This window comes from Ceratotherium simum, chromosome 20 (genome assembly GCF_057802395.1).
Source record: "Ceratotherium simum simum isolate JZ-2026a chromosome 20, ASM5780239v1, whole genome shotgun sequence".
In the NCBI taxonomy this organism is placed as follows: Eukaryota; Metazoa; Chordata; class Mammalia; order Perissodactyla; family Rhinocerotidae; genus Ceratotherium; species Ceratotherium simum.
In genome coordinates, this window is record NC_141919.1 from 2,917,791 (window position 1) to 2,942,171 (window position 24,381).

The 24,381-nt window shown below is 43.8% G+C and overlaps 1 protein-coding gene across 1 annotated transcript in view; it reads left to right on the plus strand.

Moving 5' to 3' along the window:
- Nucleotides 1-9,574: 9,574 nt before the first annotated feature.
- FBP2 (fructose-bisphosphatase 2) overlaps nucleotides 9,575-24,381 on the plus strand; it is a 52,587-nt gene continuing 37,780 nt past the window's right edge. The window contains exons 1-3 of the mRNA XM_004440809.3: nucleotides 9,575-9,849; nucleotides 14,493-14,655; nucleotides 16,731-16,823. Of these exons, the coding sequence (XP_004440866.1) occupies nucleotides 9,680-9,849; nucleotides 14,493-14,655; nucleotides 16,731-16,823 (426 nt within the window). The 5' untranslated portion in view covers nucleotides 9,575-9,679. The remainder of the gene's footprint in view (nucleotides 9,850-14,492; nucleotides 14,656-16,730; nucleotides 16,824-24,381) is intronic.

The window sequence follows — 24,381 nt, forward strand, 5'->3', positions numbered from 1 at the left end:
AGTCTTCATTGCTTTGTGTCAAATAGCAGTAATAACAGTTAATTCATATAACATTAGATAACTCATGTAATCTTCACAGCAACCTTATGAATTAGGTACTATGAATAACCCATTTCACAGATGATGAAATGGAGGAGAGAGAGGGTAAGTGATCTGCCCAAGGTCTCCATCCAATCATCCACAGAGCTCAGACGTGAACCCAGAGGGTCTGGCCACTAGGAGCTAACGTACCCCCTCACCTACGTGTTGTCCGTTCAGGTCTGGCTGCGCAGAGTTAACCTGAGCAGGGCTGTGTGTGCCCTCCTGGGAGCTGGTGAGGTGCCAAGTTAGTGGTGGTACCCATCTATGACCTCTTGGCCTCCCAAATGTGGGTGTTACCGTCTGAGTCACAGACGGAGGCTTATGTTATTACTCAATGGTGTCTTTTCTATGAAAACATAACACTTTATTGAACTAACAAAGCCTAACAATTCCTGAAGTCTAATTACCATAAGGAAAAGGATTCTTCATCAGAACAAGATTTAAGGAAATACAATTTGTTGCAAGCAAGTGTATTTCTCACTAGGCTCTCTGCATAAACAGTTTCTCTCTCAGCTGACCCTGGTTCTTTCTGGACTGGAATTCCAAGATCATGGCAAGTTATATCAGATATTAAGAAACATCTTAACATCTTGAGCTCTAGATTAAAAATATATATATATTTCTACTTGTGAACTGAAAACAGGTCTATCTGTGTAAATCCTGCTTTTTTCCCTCCAAACACTCCTCATTAGTTCCACGTTTTTCCAATAGGAAACTTAGTTTTATCTTAAGCATCGGTTCTGCATTTGCCCACTGACTAGACCCAGAGCCAGTATTTCTTCCCCTCCAGCTGTGACGGGCCCTCTTCGGAAAGTCCCCTGACTCACAAAACACCTTTTGATTTTTAACCGTCTTATAACTCAGTTCTCGTAACTTCTGGCTCTTGAAGCACTGAGGGAGACGTGGCGGTCTGGAGCCATGTTCCTGTTATTAAGACAGCTGGACAGGAAATGCTGCTCCCCACTCTGCTGCCATGATGAAACCAAGTAAAACTGCAAAAGATCCCTTTCCTTTGCCGTTGTTTGTAGGTTCTGTGTGATGTCTTTTGATTGAGCCATTGCTTTATTTAACCGAGAGTTTTCAACTGATACTTGTTTGCATTCTGTGGTGGGTGCATCCAGTCTTTCTCTGTCTTTTTCTCTGAGAAAAGAGGACAGACACAGACCCAGAGAAACACCAGCACAATGATTTTCCTCTGATGATTCTTGGAATCTCAAAGTTGGATTTGACCTTGGAGACCCCTGAATGCCCTTCACTGATGAGGGTGAGGGGATGGCGTTTGCTGAGCGTCGTGTAGAGACTTGGCAGGAACTCACGTCCGCTGGTTGTCAGGCCCTGCAACATCACACTGTCCCTAAAATGGGAGACCCCTGCTACCCCTAATCAAAGCACATAAAAGAAAACGACCCCCTCTGACCACTCAAATGTTTGGCTGCTAGGGATTTTCTATTAGGTTCCCCAGTCACAGCCTTAGCAGGACTTGTAAAGAGGGCCCCATGCCTCCCTGTTCTCACCTACAGGTCTGACTTCTGCTCTTAGAGGCTCCAAACCATACCCCGCACCTTCCAAATTAAAACCATACTTGGCCATAAGCATAAATTCTAAATATTTTACAGCAAATCTGTAGAGGAGTTTCTCCACAACGGCGTATTTGCTGCTTTGTGTCCTTCACCAAAAGCTAAGAAAGCATCCTTCCAGTTTGACTCCAGGGCACCCGTCTGCCCTGGCTTTGCCACCACAGCTAGGCCTGTGGGCATTTCACGGAACACTCTGTGACCAGGATCGGGGGAGAAGCTCCACATGAGCATCACTGGTTCCTGATTTTCTCCAAAATGAGGATCACAGGCTGAGCAGATTCCCGAAAGATGTCTGCCATGCTACACACAGGGATGTTGAGGCTGCATGAAAAAGCACATGTTGGGCAGGCTCCACATGTGAGGAGCTTGGAAGTCACCACTGCATTTTAGCAACAAGTAAAAGCTGAACAGACTGAAAAATCAACAACTCTTCTTGGATCCATAACAGGATGGAAGACACAGAGCAAACCACTGCCCCCAAGACTGGAGAGACCAACAGGTGAATACAGAGAGTCACAGCTGACCAGAGCAGACTCACGAGGGGAACCGCCAGGGAAACAGTGCCAGGTAGTTTCAATTACCGGAACGGTAATTGACAAATTGCTGGAGGCTCAGTGTGGACAAGTCTGAGAGTTAAAAACTCCAGGGGACCCAGTCATAGGGGAGCTCCCACAATATTGTGAGATTTCCCTCCAGAAGCTCGACCAGATTCCCACAGTAAATATCAGAGAAAAATCCCCTCAGGCAGGGGGAGCAGAAAAGGAACCATTTTGGAATACACCAGAGCACCCTGCTCTTAACAAGGGCTGCCCTCAGGACACTAACTAATCAGAGCCTAACCAGCAGGGGTACTATCAGAGCCTAACCAACCTGGGGAAGGGAAATACCCAACTCCAGCAACTCTAGCCATCCTGTCCTGCCTCTAAGGGGAGAAAAAAACTGAGAAGCACTTGTGAAGTTCACAGTCCAGAGGCACAGGCTCAGTAAAATACTGAGACCTAATCATGGACTATAGAACACTTCCCCTCCCCCACACCTCACCACCACATTAACCAAAGTCTATTTACAGCAGTTCCTTTTACCCAGTACCTCATGACCAGCTAGCCAGAAAAAATTACAAGGCACACCAAAAGGCAAAAAACACAAAATGAAGAGACAGAGCAAGCATCAGAACTGTATATGCAGAGATGTTGGAATTATCAAACCAGGAATTTAAAACAACCATGATTAACATGCTAAGGGTTCCAATGGATAAAGTAGACAGCATACAAGAACAGATGCACAATGTAAGCAGAGAGATGGAAATCCTAATAAAGAATAAAAAAGAAATACTGGAGATTAAGAAACACTAACAGAAATGAAGAATGCCTTTGATGGGCTTATTAGTAGACTGGACATGGCTGAGGAAAGAATCTCTGAGCTAGGGGATATATCAATAGAATCCTTGAAAACTGAAAAGCAAAGAGAACAAAGATTAAAAAAAAAAAAGAACAGAATATCCAAGGAATGTGGGACAACTACAAAAGGTGTAACATATGTGTAATGGGAATACTAGAAGGAGAAGAAAGAGAGAAAGAAAGAAAATAAATATTTGAAAAAATAATGACTGAGAATTTCCCCCAAATTAATGTCAGACACCAAACCACAAATCCGGGAAGTTCAGACAACACCAAGAAGAATAAGTGCCCAAAAAACTACACCTAGGCAAAACATCTTCAAACTACAGAAAATCAGAGATAAAGAAAAAATTCTGAAAGAAGCCAGAGGAAATAAACACCTTAACCATAGAGGAACAAAGATAAGATTACAGCTGACTTCCTCTCAGAAACCATGCAAAGAAGAAGACAGTAGAGTGAAATATTTAAAGTGTTGAGAGCAAAAAAACTCACCAACCTGGACTTCTGTATCCTGTGAAATTATCCTTCAAGAGTGAAGGAGAAATAAAGAGTTTCTCATACAAACAAACTTGAAGGAATGTGTTGCCAGTAGACCTGCCTTGCAAGAAATGTTAAAAGAAATTCTTTAGAGGGAGGAAAAATAATACAGGTCAGAAGTTTGGATCTACATAAAGAAAGGAAGAACACTGAAAAATCCAAAACACTGAAAAGTAATAAGTGAAGGTAAAATAAAAACTTCTGTCCACACGAAAACCTGCAGAAAGAAGTTTATAAACCAAGATGTCCCTCAGTAGGTGAATGGATAATGCAGACATAATAGAAAATCCAAATACTGACAGCACCAAATGCTGACAAGGACGTGAACCAATAGGAATTCTCCTTCGTTGCTCGTGGGACTGCATTGGTTTACAGCATGTTGGTTGCTTCCAAGTTTTGGCAATTATGAATAAAGCTGCTATAAACTATGGGACATCTACACAATGGGATATTATTCAGTGCTAAAAGACATGTGCTATCAAGCCATGAAAAGACATGGAGAAACCTAAAATGCATATTATTAAGTGAAGAGCCAATCTGAAAAGGCTACATCCTGTATGATTCCAACTGTATGATATTTTGGGAAAGGCAAAACTATAAAGACAATAAAAAGATCAGTGGTTGCCAGGGGTAAGATGGGGAGGGAAGAGATGAATAGGTGGAGCACAGAGGATTTTTAAGGCAGTGAAAATGCTCTTTATATATATATAATGATGGATATACATCCTTACACATTTGTCCAAACCCATAGAATGTACAACACCAGGAGCGAACTCTAATATAGACGATGGACTTTGGGTGATAATGATGTATGTTCATTGTTTTGTAAACGATGGTAAAAAAATATACCATCTGGTGAGTGGTGTTGATAATGGGGGAGGCTATGCATGTGCGGTACAGGGGGAAAGGGGAAATCTCTGTACCTCCTCTCAATTTTGTTGTAAACCTAACCTGCTCTAAAATATAAAGTATTTAAAAAATTAAAAAGAAAAAAGCATAGAATGGTGAGAATATGAGTAAAAGGCACAATGGGTAGTACAGAATTAAAATATAGGTCTACCAGAAGCCAGTCCCACTTGAACTTTGTTTATGCATTTGAAGAATGTACGGACCACTTTCCTATATATTTTCTACATATTGAAAGCTGGACTTGGTATAATTATGTTATAGGGAAGTAGAAATTGTATTCTTTACTTTCCATCTTTGTTTTCTGTTATCCTACAAAGTTGCTGCTTAAGCATCAAGCTGATTTCATTGGTGCATGAGAAAAAGTGATGTGATCTGCGAGAGCTCGGATTCCCTGCGTGAAGCAGTAACACGGCCTTCAATGTTCACTGCTCAGGTATGTAGAAAGTACAGTAGTCCTATGGGGGCAAATGTGCAGGTATTTTTTTTAACATTTTGCTATAATCGCATAATTTTTTGCATTTTTACCTGATAGCATTGTTTCTTGTAATAAACATTTTCTGATTGAAAACCTAAAAACAGCATATGTTGGGATTACATGAGAAAGTGTATGTAAAGCATCAGGGCAGAGTTTTGCTGACAAAGAGTGGTCCCTCAGGTGATCCGCTGGAGTCACATTCTAGATCCTTGCCCTCGGGTGGAGGGCCCACGTGTAAGCAGGATTGCCTCACCTCTTGGGAGGGTCTGTTTGCCCTGATCTCCTTAGCCTCAGGTCTGTGAGCATCTTTCCTCCGCACCGCAAGGCCGTAGACAGCTCTGTGGTCACTGTGTGTCAGTGGCACTGAAATAAATGTGAGCCAGAGGCACCTCTCCCTTCCTCTGGCTTCACCCCAGCGGCTCTGTTAGTTTGCAGCCTACTGTGTGCCCTGAGAGAACTCTGACATTTGCTGAAAGGTCATCAGCTGCAATTTTAGACCACTGGGTAACTCGAACTTCTAACATTTAAACGTAGCTGCAAAGGTGTGATGGCTGCGCCCAGCTGTCAGCCGGGGCTGGATGGTGGCAGAAATAGCAGACCCTCCCTCGGATCCCTTTATGGACGAGTAGTTGACTGATTGTAAATGGCACTAGTCAATGCTTCTCCCTCCTGATCCCCAAATTATCCAGTCTTTTGCTCATTCTTAACATCCACAGCGTGCTGCGCACCAGTGCTTCTCCCGGGACTTGTTTTGAATCAATGGTTTGTTAGTCTGTTTCACTTCCAATCTGTTGTGAACTGATACTTTTATAAAACATAATAAAAAGAATTACTGGAAAGGCCAATGAACACATGAAAAGATGCTCAACGTCACTAATTATTAGGGAAATGCCAATCAAAGCCACAATGAGATACCACTTCACACCCGTTAGGATGGCTGTTGTTAACAAAGGAGAAAATAACAACTGTTGGCGAGGATGTGGAGACACTGGAACCCTTGTGCATTGCTGATGGGAACCTAAAATGGTGCAGCCATTGTGGGAAAGGTGTAGCAGTTCCTCAAGAAATTAAACACAGAGTTACCATATGACCCAGCAATTCTACATCTGGGTATATACCCTAAAAGAACTGAAAGCAGGAACTCGAACAGCTATTTGTCCAACCATGTTCATGGCAGCATTATTCCAAAAGCCAAAAGGTAGAAGCAACCCAGGTGTCTATTGATGGATAAATGGATAAATAAAATGTGGTTATATATATACAGTCGAATAGTATTCAGCCTTAAAAAGGAAGGAAATCTGGACATATGCTACAACATGGATAAACCTTGAAGACATTATGCTAAGTGAAACAAGCCAGTCACAAAACTGCAAATATTGTATGAGTCCACTTATATGAAGTACCTAGAACAGTTAAATCATAGAGACAGAAAGTAGCATGGTGGCTTCCAGGGGCTAGGGATTGAGTGGGAATGGAGAATTATTGTTTAATGGGCACACAGTTTCACTTTGGGAAGATAAAAACGTTCTGGAGATGGATGGTGGTGATGGTTGTACAACAATGTAAATGTACTTAACGCCAGTGAACTGTACACTTAAAAATGGTTAAAATTGTAAAAAAAAAATTAGTGGAAAAATGGAATAAAAAACAAATAATTACAAAATATAAGCCCCAACTGATTCATATTAGATTGTAATTTCATTTCAATTTAAATTATATATATATATTTTTTTTTTGAGGAAGATTGGCCCTGAGCTAACATCCGTTGCCAATCTTCCTCCTTTTTTCCTTTTTTCTCCCCAAAGCCCCAGTAGATAGTTGTATGTCATAGTTGTACATCCTTCTAGTTGCTGTATGTGGGACGCTGCCTCAGCACGGCCTGATGAGCGGTGTGTAGGTCTGCGCCCAAGATCCGAACCGGCGAACCCCAGGCCACCGAAGTGGAGCGTGTCAACTTAACTGCTGCGCCACTGGGTTGGCCCCTAAATTATATTTTTTGTTAAACATAAATTAAATTTTAATAAACATAATCAGAACAAACACAACATGGAAAAATTGCTATAGAAATTTCTAAATACTTTCTACTTACCTTGCCATGGACCAGTACAGTTTGCAGACTGTCCATGATCCTCTTTGTATTTTGTTTTACAGTAAAATGACTTAAAAAATGTACAGTTCTGTGAATTTTAACACGTATAGATTCAAGGTGCCATCACCATAGTCAGGATATAGAACAGTTCCATCAGGCAAAGTACTCCCTTTTCCTGTCTCCTCCCCAGACCCCTGCCCCCTGGCAACTGTGTAGTCGTTCTCTGTCTCTATAAGACTATGGGACTGGCTTCTTTCACCCAGCCCAGTGCTTTTGAGATTCATCCCAGTGCTACATGTAACAACAGTTTGTTCCTTTTTATTGCTGAATAGTATTCCATTTTATGGCCCTACCACAGTTTGTTTATCCATTCACTGTTGAAGAGCATTCATATGTTTGCCGTTTCTGACAATTATAAATAGAACTGCTATCAATCTTCGTGAATGGGTTTTTGTGTGAATATACGTATTCATTTCTCCAGGGAAGATGTGAGGTCCACTTTGAGTGGCGTTGTTTTGCACCATCAGGTGGGAAAATCTTAATCAGATACAATGTTAGACTTCAAAGGGAACCTGGAAACCAGTCAACCAGGCACCCTCTTCATCTTGCAGTCATTTACTGGCCCAGAACTCCTAATATCCAGCCACTGCTCTTTCTAATAATTATGTCTGAGAAATCATGGTTGATCTCCCATGTGAAAGACAAAACTTAGTTACTTGTTAATGGCAACATGACACGTCAAGATCAAAGAAAGTTCCATTCTACAGGCCTCCCAATCCCCAGCAGCTTTTGGAAAAGAAAAAGACAGTTTTCTGGTTTAGATCCTAGTGATGTCAAAATTAAAATGCTCCGACATAGCAGTTCCTCTTCCAGAGCTGTGTCTCACTGAAGCGAGCTCGCACAAGTACACGCACAAAGAGAAGGAAGCTTGTTGCAGCATGGTTTGAAGAGCAAATGTTTCCAAAATCATCTCACTGTCCACACTGGAATGCAGGACGTCTCTATGTGCCGACGTGGATGTGTTGCTATGGCAGACACCTGAGATGGTTGATCCCATACCAGAGACCAACCCCCGAAGCAAGGGATGACCACACGACACAAAGCTGGCCAGTGCTACGTAAGTGGAAGTCTACGGGAAAGGGGGCTAAGGGGGGTTTCTGGGGAAATTTTCTTTCCTAATAAAAAGGAACTGATGTGGTTGGCGCAGCCCTTCTCCTCTCTTTAGGTCTTCAATGTGGGCTAGATGTCCAGAGCTGTGGTGACCATTTTGTGCCCACAAGATAACAAGCTTGGAGGCAAAAGCCAGCTGACCAAGGATTATGAAGAAGAGCCCGAGAGAGGTTCCTAATGGAACCGTTGAATAGCTCAACGCATGCCAGCAGCCACCTCCTAGAGAATTAATGAGAAAATGTGAGAAAAATAAACCCCACGGATTTAAATTACTCTGAGTTTTCTATACTAGCGACTAGATACATTCTAATTGAAATAACTGTCAAAGAAAAAATTAAATTGCAAAGCAATGTGCACATTCTACTATTTTGTAAAATGGAATTATATGTGTACAGATAATGGTTATATATACAACAAAACTGGGAAGGGGGATAATAGCTAACAAGCACTGAGCACCCACTCTGTGCCAGGCACATCTTTTCACTTTTCATCCTCACAACCATCCATAAGGTAGATGTTTCATTGTTATCCCCATTTACAAGTGGAAAACTGAGGCTTCAGGAAATTTTCCAGGTCATCCAACTAGCAGGTGACTAGCCTGGGACTCAGAGCCAGGTCTGTCTGCCCCTAGAGAAAGTGCTTGGATGACCCTATGCAGACCCCCGCAGGAGCCTACTACCAACACAGCCCCCCACCCCCAGCTCTAGGTTATTTCTAGGGAGTGGGTTGGGGGATGGGCAGGTGGTGAGGATTTTCACTTTTTCTTTATATACTTCTGTAGTGTTTCCTTTTAAATAAGCAAGTATTATTTTTGTTATAAAATTGCAGATGTAGAGAAACTGATAAAATAACGCTGGTGCTAGGCACTGTGCTAGCAATATAATTTTTTCTTCCAGATTTGGAGATCTATTATGGATATCCATCCAGTCACACAGGCTTTTTGGAAATAAAAAGCATCCTTTTCAAACTATGTGAAAGAACCCTGGATAAGAGGTGCCAGGATTGCCACTATTTATTACCTGACCCTTATCCCAGATAAGATATCTGCCAATCTGCCTCCTATGACCACAGGGGGATGGGGGTCCGCAGTAGATATATGTGAAAAATCCTTTTGAGGCCTTGAATAAGAGGGTTTTATGGGTCATTTTTTAGTGGCTAGATTTCTCATCTCCCACCTGTTACTAAATGGTTGCTTCTTAGGATCTTTAAAGAAAAAGGTTCATCAAGAGAAAGTAGATCAGTGTTTCTGAGCTGCCCGGTTCTATTTACATCGTGCTCATGACCCTGGCAGCCTTCACAACCAGCGGGGCCGGAGAGATTCCCTTGAGCGCTTGCCCAGTTTTCTCAACCACGTGGCCCGGGGCTCTTTTCCTTAAAGGGCCTGGCAGGGCCAGCACAGACTTCTCATCAGCTCTGATACTGATTTGAAAAATTCCCCGCCGCAATGACGGACAGAAGCCCCTTCGAAACGGACATGCTCACCCTGACCCGCTACGTGATGGAAAAGGGGCGTCAGGCCAAAGGGACCGGGGAGCTCACGCAGCTGCTGAACTCCATGCTGACCGCCATCAAAGCCATCTCCTCGGCCGTCCGCAAGGCCGGCCTGGCCAACCTGTGAGTCCCGGGGCTCAGGGGGGCGCGCAGACCTCCCCTGACCGCAGGGGTCCCGGCCCAGGGCGGCTGGCGGCAGAGCCGCAGGGGCTTGGGCAAGAAATCGGGTCACAAGCTGTTTACCTTTGCGTCCTGGAGGGAAGCTGTGTTTCAAGTTTCTGTCACGTGTGCTTTGGTAAAGGAGGCTTGGACTTACTTGGAGAAAGGAACAAAATATTTGGAGACATGCTACGGAGAAAAAATGTATATAATTTTTCCACTTGCTGTTTATTATAATGGTAAGCTCAGTGGCTTGTTGCATTAAACATGCATTGAATTATCGTGACTCGTATTTGCATTCTCCCTGACCAAAGAAACAGGAAGGAGACCGAGACGTCTCTTTATGCCCTTTGCGGATACGAGCATTTTATAGTCAGGACTTTTGCCAACACGTTAGGAGCTGGGAATCATTTACAAAACAGATGACTTCCCAGGGCCCGTCCTGCCTCTCCTCTCTCACCGTGGAAAGGAGCCTTCTGCTGGCCACTTTAAATTTCTTTTCTGTGTCTTTCTTTCTCTTCTCCACTCGGTGAGCAGGCAGCTGGGGGGGCTGGGCCTGGGAGGAGGGAGTGCAGAGGCTCCCGCCCTTTGTTTTCTTCCAAGCACAGAATGAGAACAGGTTCATGCCACGGCTGCTGGTGAGCACAGCTAAGCCTGCAGTTTAGGTTTGTGATAAAAAGAAGCCATCTTTCTTTGGGCTTCCGTTTCATCGTAGTGATTCCAGTGGAGGTCCTCTCAGAAGTTGAAGGAACTTTATTATTATTATTATTATTATGGCTCCCAAATGCAGAAATAACAAAGTCCAATAATTTAAGACTTTTTTCCTTAACAATGTAGTATTTTTAACAGAAAAAAATGTGATAGTGTTATATCACAACATGTAATTATCACAGGATAATTACAGAATTTATTGATATAAGATTTTGAGACCCAGTAATGGGATCCAAGTTAAAGATGCATTATGACCGGCTTTCCCCCCTCTGTGTGTTGCCATGACTGTAGTATCACCTCGTTTGGCAGTAATGGCCACGCTCTACATTTAGGGACCTTCATGGACGTGAGGTGCAGCCTTTTGCCTCTGTCCTGCCCCTGCCAGGTGATGGGTCCTGCTGAGGGACACAAAGTAGTGACTTTCCTGCCCCTGTATGTGGGCCCTGCTGTGCTGAGAGCCAGTTCCTGGCCGTCCCTGCTGCTTGCTGACCTCTCAGGATCATTCACCTGATGGGCACCTCCTCTGTGCAGGATGCTCGGCTAGGCAGCAGCTCCTGCGGTAGGGTTGTACCAATCGGCTGCAGAACTCTGACTTTGTGGCTGTTAGTGTCCAGATGAAGTGGACTCAGGAATTGGGTAATTAAGGTGCCCATCTGACTTGGCTTTTCCTACCATGTGATCATGGGCAATGATCTATTCTCGCTAGGACTTCGTCTTCCCCATTTGTAAAATGGAGAAGACACTACTAGCCCCTAACTCATAGGGTTGTTTTAAGGCTTAGTAAGTCCACGTGACAATGATTTCCACAGTGCCAGCCCGGTAATACATGCTCAGTAGATGCTCGTGATTGCTGTGGTTCCAAGCCTAGGCCTGGGGAAATTTGCCGGCTGGCCAGTTGATGCTGCTGACTGACCACTAGGTGGCAGGCGCAGCCCGTGGAAACAAGACGTCAGGCATCGGCATGTTCTCGGAGGCTGAGGCCTCCTGGCAGAGGCCTCATGTTCTGCCAGTTCAGACGGCATCCTTCCCATTGCTCCCTGGTAACAGACACCCCCCAAAGCGGCAGCAGGAGAAGCCTATTGGCTGGAAATTCCTTCCTTCTAACAAGGTGCTGAGATTATTTTAAGAGGACCTGGGATTGCTTCTTGGATTGCTAAAAGGTTGCACTCTGTCCTGGAGCAATTCTGCCCATGGGAACGGGACTTTCACATGTTCCTGCCGCCTTCCCGTTGAGGGGGAGGGGGCCTCAAGCCCCTCATTCCTTTGCTTCCCCTTTTTGGGGAAGATATTTCTAGGCCCAAGCTCGATAAATGCAAAAGTGATCAGAAATTCTCACGTTTTTCCTCCTTTTTTCTCCGCTGCTTGCTGTAGAAAGAAGGGACTGCTCGCATGCCTCCCTGGGGAAGCCTCTCCATGGCTTTCTGCTGTCAAAATGGTGGCCCATCCCACATAGAAATGGTCAGTAAAGCTTTAATGTTAGTTAAAGTGGCAAAAGATATTGCCCTATGCTGCGTTATAAAGCATGCATCCACTCATGATCTAACTCAGAGCCGTTGTCAGGCAATCAGATCTCGTTGTGAATGAGCTTCCACTCTTTCTGGAAGGGGGGGTGTTGGGGGGTAGAGGCAGCAGGATGCGCAGCACCTGGAGGAGGGTGCAGAGGGCCGGTTGGGGGGTGGGGTGGAGGTGGGGTTGCTGCGGGGTTGCAAAGCACATGCCAGAGAACCTGTTTCTCAGCTCTGCTCTCCACAGGCCTCGGGCCCCTGCTTCATTCTCCAGCAGCAGCTGCATCAAGATTCCATATTAAACAAAAGATAGGGTTTGTGGTCCCTTTAGACTCTGATGCAGAATAACCCAGTTTTGTTGTTGCTGTTGTTTCCTTTTATTTTGAACCAGAAGATACAGTTTTTGAGGCCAGGCTACCAGTACTGTTTTCTAAGGCGGCTAGCTCAGCACAGCATAGCCCATCAGACATCAAGTGATGGGGGGCGGGGGGGCGGGGACTGTCAATCAGGGAAGAGAGTGGGAGTGAGTTGTGTCTGCTTAGGGTATGTTGGGAGAGAGGGAGAATCTCCCTCTGCCCTTTTCCTTAAGGTTCTTCTGGCTGGCCAAATAATTAACAAGACAGGTTAGCAGGAGAAAATAATATCAAGTTTAATAACAGGTATACATGGGAGAAACTCAGAAATGAGCAACTCGTCCCTCTGTCTAAAGCTGCCTGCTTAAATATTGCAGCTAAACGCGAGGAAGGTGTTGGGGGTGGGTAGTGGTCTGGGACTTCAGAGGGCAAGAAGACAACTCACATGGAGATAGAAATGCAAATGTTTGCCTGACAACTCTTCTCAGGGTCATCTATAGATAATGTGGTCAGGGAGAGAGAGAGTTTTTGATAAAAGGGGCTTGGTGCCTTTCCTATTGTAACCTCTATCCTACATTATCTTTACAGCCATCATGATAATAACTCCTTCCTGAAACAGATCTTTTGTTTTAAATTCTTTAGGCAGTTTGGGAGGGGAAACTCAAATATTCTTCCTGAGTTCTCTGAGTCCTTATTGTCTTCAGCTCGAAATAATCCGCATACCAGAGTGGTGCCTCCTGTGGTAGCTTGCCCTGTGCACCGTCAGGTAGATCAGTGGTTCTCAGCCCCAGCTGCCTGTTAGAACCGCCTGCAGATTCCTTCAACAAATAAATGGTGTTGAGAAAGGAAGAGGAAGGGAAATGACTCTGCTGCCATCCTTTCTTCATAATTCCGTGCACACATACAGAGCATCTGCTCTGTCCTCAGGTGCTGTGGAAACAAATCCAGTGAGGCACAGTTCTTGCCCTTGGCGAGCAGATAATCCAGCAGGAGACATTCCCATAAACAGCTTGTGAACCACTATGGAAAGGATGGCAGGGGCATGCCTGGGGTGTGGTGGGAACAGCAAGGAGGACCAGAGAAGCTTCTGGAGGGGTTAGGAAGGCAAGTAGGAAAAAGCTGACGTTGGGCAGAGAGCATTCCCCTGGGCGAAATGCCACGAGTGAAGGTGAAAATAGAGGAGCAGCTTGCTGGGTGCTGGTGGCCACAGGGCCTTTGCCGCTGTTGGAATGCAGAAGGCTCGAGTGGGGTGATAGCCATGTGGCTCTTGGAGGGAAGAGCGTGGGGGGTGGGGGTAGCAAACCCAGGGATCGGTGGTAAGGCAGGTGTGTGCCCAGTGGGTTCCAGAGGCTGAGACTGGCCGATTGGGAGTGAGAGGGAGGAGAGGCGATGTCGGTGGGAGAACAGGACTTCCTTGGTGGGGCCTGAGGCCCACAGTGGGGAGCTTGGGAACTCGGGGTGAGACGAGGGTGATGAGACTCACATTTGAGAAGGAACCCCCCCATGAGGCTGGAAGCAGAGAACTTTGCTTGTTAATACTCTAGAACACAAAGGAATTTATAGCAGTGCTTTTTCTTATATGGCTTGGAGTAGTAACGAAGAATCAAATTAAATTAGTTGTCTGTTCCCAAATTTCCATCTTATTCAAGTAACAGGAAACTACAGCAGGGCAGTTTTTGGCCAGTATTTGAGGATAATCAACAAATACTTGAAATTCCAGTGCTGGAAAGCCGTGTCCTTTCCTTTCTGGAGCCCTTTACGATCATGGCCATGTGTCTGCTTTTATGAACTCTCTCTTTCTCGTCACCTCCCAGGGCTGAGTGCAGGTCTGTGTGTTAGTGAGACTGAATTCTAGTTGGGATATTGGGAGAACAAGGGACGATGACAGTATCCCCGGGGTGTGGAGGAAGCTGTGAGCTGTGACTGACTTGGTCTGTCTTTATAAGCTGGAGACTCCGGAGCCGGGAAGGGAAAGGAGGGACACCCTGGGGGTGTCCCAGCGTCCAGGCTGCCCTGAGTGATTCTACTGTCTCCTTAGGTATGGAATCGCGGGGAGCGTGAACGTGACAGGCGATGAGGTGAAGAAACTGGACGTGTTATCCAACTCCCTGGTCATCAACATGCTGCAGTCCTCCTATAGCACCTGCGTCCTGGTCTCGGAGGAGAACAAGGAGGCGATTATCACAGCCAAGGAGAAGCGGGTGCGTGCGGGGGCCGGGCTGCAGTTCCCGCCTCGCCAGTAGATGGTGCTGCTGAGTCGGGAAGAATCTTCGGTTGCACTGCTTGTCTTTAGTTCTGAGATTTTCCTCTATTGCTTAACTTTTGTTTTCCGGAAACGACGGATTGCATACTTCTTTAGTTGAAAGTCTTTTGCTGTCTAGTGAAAAAAGACTCCATATAACAAGACAGTGACTCATTCAGGAAATAAATCAGCGATTTACCAAAATGCCTCCGTGGGTGGGGTTCATGAGTTTCACTTGTACTGGTAACAGGTGCTGGTTGTGGGGCTTGAAAACCTTGAAGTCCCGTAACAGGGCGAGTTCCCAGGAGAGCCGTACTATTCCGCCTCTTATTCTTCCCGTCCCCACTTCCATTCCCCCGCAACACACACTTCCCCGGGGGGCTTCTGGTTTCAGCAGAGATTTCTTCATGCCTGACAAACTTGGACTAATCTAGAAAAAACGTCATACAGATCGTGCGCTTGTGCCCTAACACAACGGTAAACTTGGTGAGTGCAGGCACAGCTGTGGAGGCTGTACTCACTGGGGTTTCACAGACAGTTTATTAAAGAGACAGGTTTGCTGGGGCCAAAAAAATTCAACCCATGTTCAGCTGCGATTCAGTAACACAAAATAAATACTGGGACTATTGACTCTCGTTTTATACATTGGGTGATGGGGACGAGGTGCCATTTCTTTATGATTAGCTGAAGGAACAGAAAATGTAAAGTCAGGCCGAATTTATTAAGCATCTACTGTATGCCAGGGACTCTGCAAAGCACTTTTACTCTTGTCTCACATAATTTAAGCTGAATCACACCTATTATTTTCAACTTGCAATTTCCAGTGATATGACCGTGGATCTCTCCAATCTAATCTGCCATTTTCTTCCCCAGTTGGCCTGCACTACACAGGTCTTCATGCTGGTTCCTGAATACTCCACACTTTCTGCCACACCAGCTCCTTGAACGTGTTCCAGCATAGGCTAGATGTCCAACAAATATCTCTTGAATGAATGCGTGCATAAATGAATAGGCTAAATTGGATTATCCACAGGGAGAATGGGGAATTTCCAAGTTTATGGAGTATCCCACTTTTTTGTGCTCCCCTCCCCCAGGTTAAGCAAGGAGAAAAAAAAAAAAGAAAACATAAAGCTCAACTTAAGCTAGGGTATTCCTCATTGGAAAGCTGGTGAAAAGTAATTTTAGTGGTGGGAGAACGACTCCCCTTTGACTTGGCCTTTCATTACTGCTGTTTGATTAGCTGGGAGACTCTGGTCCCCACCGCTGAAGTTCTCACGGGACCTTGCGCACGGGAGGCCTGTAAGAAGTATCTGGGGATTTCTTTTCATGGAATGGCTGAGCAGCCTGTGACAGCAGTGTGAGTGGGCGCGAGACCCCACCTGCTCTGCCTTCTGGTCTTCACATCTGCCCGGTGGGTTGGATGCAGCAAAACCCACAACAGTGTTTTTATTCTGACGTATTTATGCATACAAGCTATCCTGATAAGACAGACCCAGAGGCCCTGGGACATTGTTCTGAGACTTGCTGAAGTCTTTTGGCAAAAATGTTCCGAAATGAAAAAACCCTGTCTGGGGGGAGGCTCAGAAAGAATTATCAATAATTCAATAACTGACTTACTGGATACGGGTAGAGCTGGCCCAAATTTATCTTCGTCCTCGCCACCTCTTCCTTGCAAGCTGCCGATTTCAGACCTGGTGTCCTCTCATACCTCAGCAGCTCGGAGTCCCTAACGGGCCCGGGTAGGAGGGGAGGGCAGAGCCAGAGCAGGTACCAGGAGAGCTCTTTGGAGGTGGATGGGACCTCGATCGCCCCATGTGGGCATCAATTAATCTGTTTATGGGCAGGTGGGCCCTGAGTTGCACAATTCATACATGCGGTACGCTCCGCTCCCATAAGTATCTGCGTTTTCTGATAAGGAGATCCCTTTGCTCTGATCGCTTCTTGGTGCAGTGTTATCCGCCACACTTGGCCGCTTACACAGAGTGTGTTGGTGCAAAGGTGACCTGATCAGATGGTTCTTCCCTGTCCATTTAGGGGAAGTACGTGGTCTGCTTTGACCCACTGGATGGATCTTCCAACATCGACTGCCTGGCCTCCATTGGAACCATATTTGCCATCTACAGAAAGGTGAGTAGATGGTCTGATCTTTAACCTCCTTCCTCTGGTGGTTTCCGGAAGGTTCCTGGGCTGGGAGCCATGAGTCTGCCCTCTGCCTCGGGCTCCTCATTGGAAGAGTCAAATTGGTAATTTCTCCCTGCCTTCTTCATGGCATTCGTGGGAAGGTAAGGAGAGAGGATAGATGGGGCCTTGTGTTGAAAATCTGGAAAAGACACAAATGTCAGACATGGTATTGGTTCCAGGTGGCATCTGAAGGCCCCCGTTTCTTCTTTATGCATCTCAAATCTTCCTGCGTTGGTTTTCTACTGGTGCCATAACAATTTACCTCACATTTAGAGGCTTAAAACAACACTCATTTCCTGAAGTTTGGCAAGCGTGGCTGGGTTTTCTGCTCAGGATCTCGTAAGGCCTAAATAGCTTCCAGGCTCATTTAGGTAGTTGGCAGAATTCGGTTCCATCCTGTGGTAGGATGGTGGTCCTTGCTTCTTTGCTGGCTGATGCTGGGTGCCATTCTCAGCTTCTAGGGGCTTCCCACATTTCCTGGCTTGTGACTCCTGCGTCCTCAAAGCCAGCAGAGGCAGGCCAAGTCTTTCTCACACTTCTTTTTTTTTTTTTTTTTTTAAAGATTTTATTTATTCAGTTTTTCCCCCCAAAGCCCCAGTAGATAGTTGTATGTCATAGGTTCACATCCTTCTAGTTGCTGTACGTGGGACTCGGCCTCACGTTGGATGGAGAAGTGGTGCCTCGGGGCGCGCCCAGGATCCGAACCCGGGCCGCCAGCATCAGAGCGCACGCACTTAACCGCTAAGCCACGGAGCCGGCCCCTTTCTCACACTTCTAATCTCTCTCACACCCCCTCTTTGCCTTATCTCCCCTGCCTCCAGCCACAGAAAGTTCTTTGCTTTTAAGGGCTCATTTGATTAGATTGGGCCCACCTGGATAATCCAGGCTACTCTCCCTATTTTAAATTGGTAACCCTAATCACATCTGCAAAGTCCCTTTTGCCTTGTAATACAACCTAGGCGCAGATTCCGGGGATTAGGATATTTTTGGGGCTGTTGCACCTACCCCACAAACCTAACAACGGAGAGGATCTTATGGTTGGTTTGTGGCCGTTCATCCAGTATTACCAGAGACTTCATGCCAAAGCACGTCATCCGCCTGTACCTCAACTTAGGATCAGTCCTGCTCCGGTCGGGATGGCTGGGCCTATGCCAGTGGGCTTTCGGGCAGAAGGAGGCCAGGGGCACTTGAGGGTCTCAGGGATTGTTCAGTGGGTGACCTACCTCTGGCTGGTTTTAGAGGCCCCTCTCTCTGGCTCCACAACACACACTCTTTCCACTAAATTACTCACAATCAAACAAAGGCAGACATCACTTATTTTCTATCCTACCGATTTGGCACTAATGATGTAACGTGTGTACAATTAACCTTTCATGTGTGTCTCTTAGCGCTCCTAGATGATAAACTCGGGGGAGGAGTGGGTCTGCCCCACGTCACCTGCTGTGTTGTCTATAGATATTGATATCGCAATAGATGTTTATGCTCGGCTGATGGTTGTTCAAAAAAGGGGGCCGGAATTTGATTTTCGGAGGCAAGAGCTTAATAGAAAACTAACCCTAGCAGAATATGTGAGTTAGCCTAAGCTTTCTTCTTGAGAAGAAAGCAAGGAGCAGATGAGTGCTCTCTTCCTCCTGGCTCTGAGAACAAAATGGAAGCCAAGGCAGCCAGGGCGACAGGAAATCTCTGAGGACATTGCTTTCCCAGTTGCTGGTTCTCTTCATCTTGTGAAGAGAGAAAAGGAGCCTTTTGCTGAGGGAGCAGGAGAGAATGACACAAGACACTTTCTCGGTATCTGAGAGAGTTAAAGACTGAGATGCTCTTTCAGAGTTAAGCAACGATGAGCTCGGTGAGGAAAGGAGCTTGCTTCTCCTTTGAGGCACAGCTTAGAGATCAAATAAAGGGATAGCTGGTGTGATGTTTATGAGATTCTGAAAAAAGACACCCAGTTGTATCTTTGAGTTTTAAGTATTGTTTTTTCCCTCATGGCTAATACTCTTGACTGCGAGCATGAGTCAGGCACTGTTCCAGCCACCTGCAGGCACGCTGTTCCCGGGTCAGCCCTCACCTCAGCCCCGTGAGGAGGTGCACACACCACTGTCACTTTTTTCACTGGTGAACAGACCAAAGCACAGAGAAGGTAAGTAGCCCCACCGAAGTCACCAGTGATTCGGTGACAGCAGGACAGGGATTAAATGGGCCCTCTGACTTGCCATCACCGCTCTTAGCTTCTGAAGACCAACTGGTTTAAAAACAAAGAGCAGTACCGGGGGAGCTGTGCAGGTGTGCAGACAGGGCCTATGGGCCATCTCTCTATCTTTCTCTCAATTTTGCTGTGAACCTAAAACTGCTCTAAAAAAATTAAGTCTTTAAAACAAGAAAGAGGACTATTGTTATATATAATATGGGATATTCACACTTGAATTCAGGTGATTTTGAACATGGGGATTTTGTCTTAAATTTTTTAAAAAATGTAGGCTTTGAAAGCTAGTTCAAATAACCATAGATTCCCTCTGATAATATTTCTAAAGAAGGGGGGCAAATTGGAGGAACTAACAAACCACTTTTAGAACGGAAATTATGAAGACAAGACGTGACGAGAAAGCTTTGTGATGCTTCAGCAACATCTAGTGAGAGAGCAGCTTGCCTCAGAGGCCTCACAGGGCTGTCACAGTGTCTGAGAACCTTGTCAGAACCAGGGAGGATGCCGTTTCCCACCAGGATTCTGTGATTCTCTGATGAGCATCACGGTAGAAGTTTCAGGAGAGTCAGAGAACTGTCACAGGTGTCTCCTCCCTTTGTCTCCAAGGAGCAGTGCTGAACTCCATTCAGGGCATCCCATGCTGTTTTCAGCCCTCTGTTGGTAGATTTTCCTTTTTCTTGAAGTAGAGACTTGCCATTTCCAGTAAAGTCACAGATTAGACAAAGTGAAAACTCTCCTGCTTCAAAACATCCAGAACTGCTGGATAAAATATGTCATCCATGCCTTTAAATTCATAGCTGAGCTCATTGAAATGAACAAGCAGTAAACACAAGGTGAGGGGCAGGGGCCAGAATCACAGGAAGGTGGAAACCAGAAGCTAGGGAGAAGGACCAATGCTGGAGGTGTCTGACGAGAGGAGCAAGTCTTGTGGATCTGAATAATCTAAGGGTGTGGGTTGTAACATCCCTACAGGGTCCCTACAGGGAGACCCCTCCCCCACTATCATGGTGAAGTAAACCTTGCCCAAAGTCTACTCTTTCATTGACATAAGACTAGACAGATAGACCAATAGAACACGAAAGAGCAACTAGAAATAAACCCACACGTGTACGTATGTATATGTGGCCACCTGATTATGAAGGGCAACACTGAATTTCGTGATAAACTTCAATAAAGCATGAGTTTATAGAGAGTCACTGGGCCCAGCATCAATAAATGATCAATAATAAATGATGCTGGGCCTGGTGAATCTCTATATAAAAAAAAGTGAACTCGACCCCTACACACCACACACAAAGATTAATTAAAGAAAGATTAGAGACTTAACTGTAAAAAGTAAAGCTATAAAACTCCTAGAAAAAAAAAACACAGGAGAATATCTTCATATCTTTGGGGAAGGTAAAGATTTCTTAAACAGGACACAAAAAGTACTAACCATGAAAGAAAAGACTAATAAATTGGACTTCATTAAAATTAAGAACTTCTGTTCATCAAAGACAATGTTAAGAGTGAAAAGACAACCACAGACACAGGGAAAAGATTTTTAATACATATCTCCAAGAAAGAGCTCATATACCAAATAAATAAAGAACTCCTACAAATCAATAAAAAATACTGTCAATCTAAACAAAGCAATGGGTAAAAGACTTGAACAGCACTTCAAAAAAGAGAATTTTCCCCCCAGCTGGTTAATAAGCACATAAAAGATGCCCAACATCATTAGTCATCAGAGAAATGGACATTAAAACTACAATGAGACGTCACTCACCCCACCAGAATGGCTAAAATTAAAGAGACTAACCACACCAAGTGTTGAAGAAGAAACTGGAATTCTTACACATCATTGGTGGTAGTACAAAATGATGTAAATACTTTGGAAAACTTTTGATAACACCTGCTAGTGCTAAACATCTGTTTACACACTATCGCCCAGCAAGTCCACTCCTGGTATACACCCAGGATAAGTGAGTGCTTGTGTCTGGTAAATTATTCATCACAGCCCCAAACTGGAAAAAAATCCAAATGTACATCAACATTAGAATGGATAAATAGATTGTGATATATTCACACAACAGAAAACTACATGGCAATGAAAAAGAACAAACTACTGCTACGTGCGACAATATAGATAAAATTGCAAAGACATAATGTTGAGAAACATAAGGCAGATACAAAAGAACATATCCTTTGTAATTTCATTTATATGAAGTTTCAAAACAGGCAAAACCAATTATCCTTTAGATGTCCAGGTGATAAAGTCCAGAGTAGAAGTTACTTTTGGGAGACATGATAGTGACTGAAAGAGGGCATGAGAGAGTCTGCTAGTTTCCTGGAAATGTTCTATAAATTGATCTCGGTGCTTATGTGAGTATATACTATATGTATGTAAAAATTCATATATATGAATTTATGTATGAATGAGCTGTAAAATTAAGATTTGTGTGCTTTGCTATACGTAAATTATACCTCAATAAAAAGAAAAATAGTCTACTCTCCCAAACCGTCTACCACCAAACACACTGAGCCTGGAGTGATGGAGATTAATAATATGAAGTGGATTTTTGAAGTCCCAGGACCATATTAGGGGAAAAACAAAAGTTGAACCTTTCTTTTTCCATGCACCAAAATAGATTACAGATGAGTTAACAAGTTTGTTGGAAAGGTGGGGGATGAAACCAGAAAAAAAAAAAGAGTATTTTTCTGATCTTGTCTTGATGTAGGAGAAATTCTGTCTAAACATGAAGACAAAAGAAGAAAATAAAGAGAGCTGTAGGAATAATTTTAATTACCAAAAAACTGCACTGCAAAAAAAAAATTGTAAATAAAATTAAAAGGCAGATAATCAAGGAAAACAAACAAATATTTGTAGCACATATAAGGCATTAATATCTTTTATATGTAAAGAGGTATTAAAATCAACAAGAAGATGAATACCCTGATACAAAAATAAGCAAAGACGTAAAACAGGCAACTTACAAAATAAGAAGTAAAAATGGTCAATAAACATATGAAAAGTTGTTAATTATAAAAAATGGAAATTAAAAAAGATGTCACTTTTTTGCCTATCAAATTGGCCAAGTTGAAAAGACAATACTATCTTGTGTTTATCAGATTGAATTAAAATGAACAGTCTTATCGCTGCTGGTAAAGGTATAAATTAATGCAACTTTCTGGAGGGTAACTTTTCAATATGTATCAAAAGTCTTTTACCCAATATTTTATTTTTTTTGTGAGGAAGATCGGCTCTGAGCTAACATCTGCCAATCCTCCTCTTTTTGCTGAGGAAGACTGGCCCTGGGCTAACATTCATGCCCATCTTCCTCCACTTTATATGGGACGCCACCACAGCACGGCTTGACAAGCAGTGTGTCGTTGTGCTCCTGGGATCCAAACCGGTGAACCCCGGGCTGCCGCAGCAGAGCGCGCGCACTTAACTGCTTGCGCCACTGGGCTGGCCCCCCCAATATTTTTATTATTTAGGATTTCTCCTGGGAAGATAGTCAGAGAAACACATATTTATGCACTAGATTGTTCATCTCAGAGTTGTCTTGACATTTTAGAAAATTAAGAGACATCAAAAGAATAATGAGGAAGTACTATAAATAACTCTACACACATAAATTTGACAACTTAGAGGAAATGGACCAGTTCCTCAAAAAGCACACTACTCTTACTCACCCAATATAAAACAGATAATTTGAATAGCCCTATAACTACTAAGAAAATAGAATTCAAAAAAGAAATCTCCAGGCCCAGATGGTTTCACTGCAGAATTATGCCAAATGTTTAAAGATGATTTAATCTATTCCAGAAAAGAGATGGGAAAGGAACACTTCCCAATTCATTTTATGAAGCCAGCATTACCCTGATACCAAAACCAGATGAAAGCAGTTCAAAAAAAGAAAACTACAGATCAATATCTCTCATGAATAGATGCAAAATCTTCAACAAAATATTAGCAAATAGGATTCAGCACTACATAAAAAGAATTATGTGCCATGACTAAGTGGGGTATTCCAGTGGTGGAAAGCTGGATCAATATTTGACAATCAATCAGTGTAATCCACCACATCAACAGGCTAAAGAAGAAAAACCATATAATCATATCAATTGATGAAGAAAGACCATTTGACAAAATTCAACATTCACTCATGATAAAAAGAAAAAAACAACTCTCAGGAAACAAGAAATAGAGGGGGAACTTCCCTCAACTTGATAAAGAATATCTACAAAAACCTTTTTTTTTTTTTTTTGTGAGGAAGATCAGCCCTGAGCTAATGTCCGATGCCAATCCTCCTCTTTTTTGCTGAGAAAAATTGGCCCTGGGCTAACATCTGTGCCCATCTTCCTCTACTTTATATGGGACGCCGCCACAGCATGGCTTAACAAGCGATGCATCAGTGCGCGCCTGGGATCTGGACCTGGGAACCCCAGGCCACTGAAGCGGAGCTCGAGCACTTAACCACTTCACCACCAGGCCGAGCCCAGAGCATCTACAAAAATCTAACAGCTAACATCTTATTTAATGGTGGGTGAAAGCCTGAATGCTTTTCCTTTAAAATCAAGAACAAGGCAAAGATGTACAGTCTCACCTCTGTTATTCAACACAGTGCTGGAAGATCTAGCCAGGGCAGTAAGACAAGGAAAAGAAATAAAAGACATAGAGATTGAAACAAAAGTAATAAAACTATCCCTCTTTGCAGATAACATGATGGTCTATGTAGAAAATCTCAAGGAATCTACAAAAAGCCAAAACAAAAACAAAACTAACTTCGTAGAACTAATAAATGAGTTCAGCAAGGTCACAGGATACAAAATCAACATACAAAAATCAATTGAATTTCTATATATTAGCAATAAACACATGGTAACTAAACTTTAAAGTATAATACTCATTATAATCATTCAAAAAATGGAATAGTGTAAATCTAACAAAACATGTACAAGATTTTTATGCTGAAAACTACATTATGCTGATGAAAGTAATCAGAGAAGCCATAATATTTCTTGTATGGAGAGACATACCATGTTCATGGATCGGAGGACTCAACATAGTAAAAGACGTCAGTTCTCCCCAAATTGATATACAGGTTTAACACACTTTCTCTCAAAATCCTGACAAGCTTTTTTGTAGATATAGACAAGATTATTCTAAAATTTAAGGCAAAGGAACTAGGATAATTAAAACAATTTTGAAAAAGAATAGAGTAGGAGGAATCACTCTACCCAATTTCAAGACTTATCATATTGCTACAGTTATCAAGACTGTATGATATTAACCGAGGAACAGACACGTGATCAATG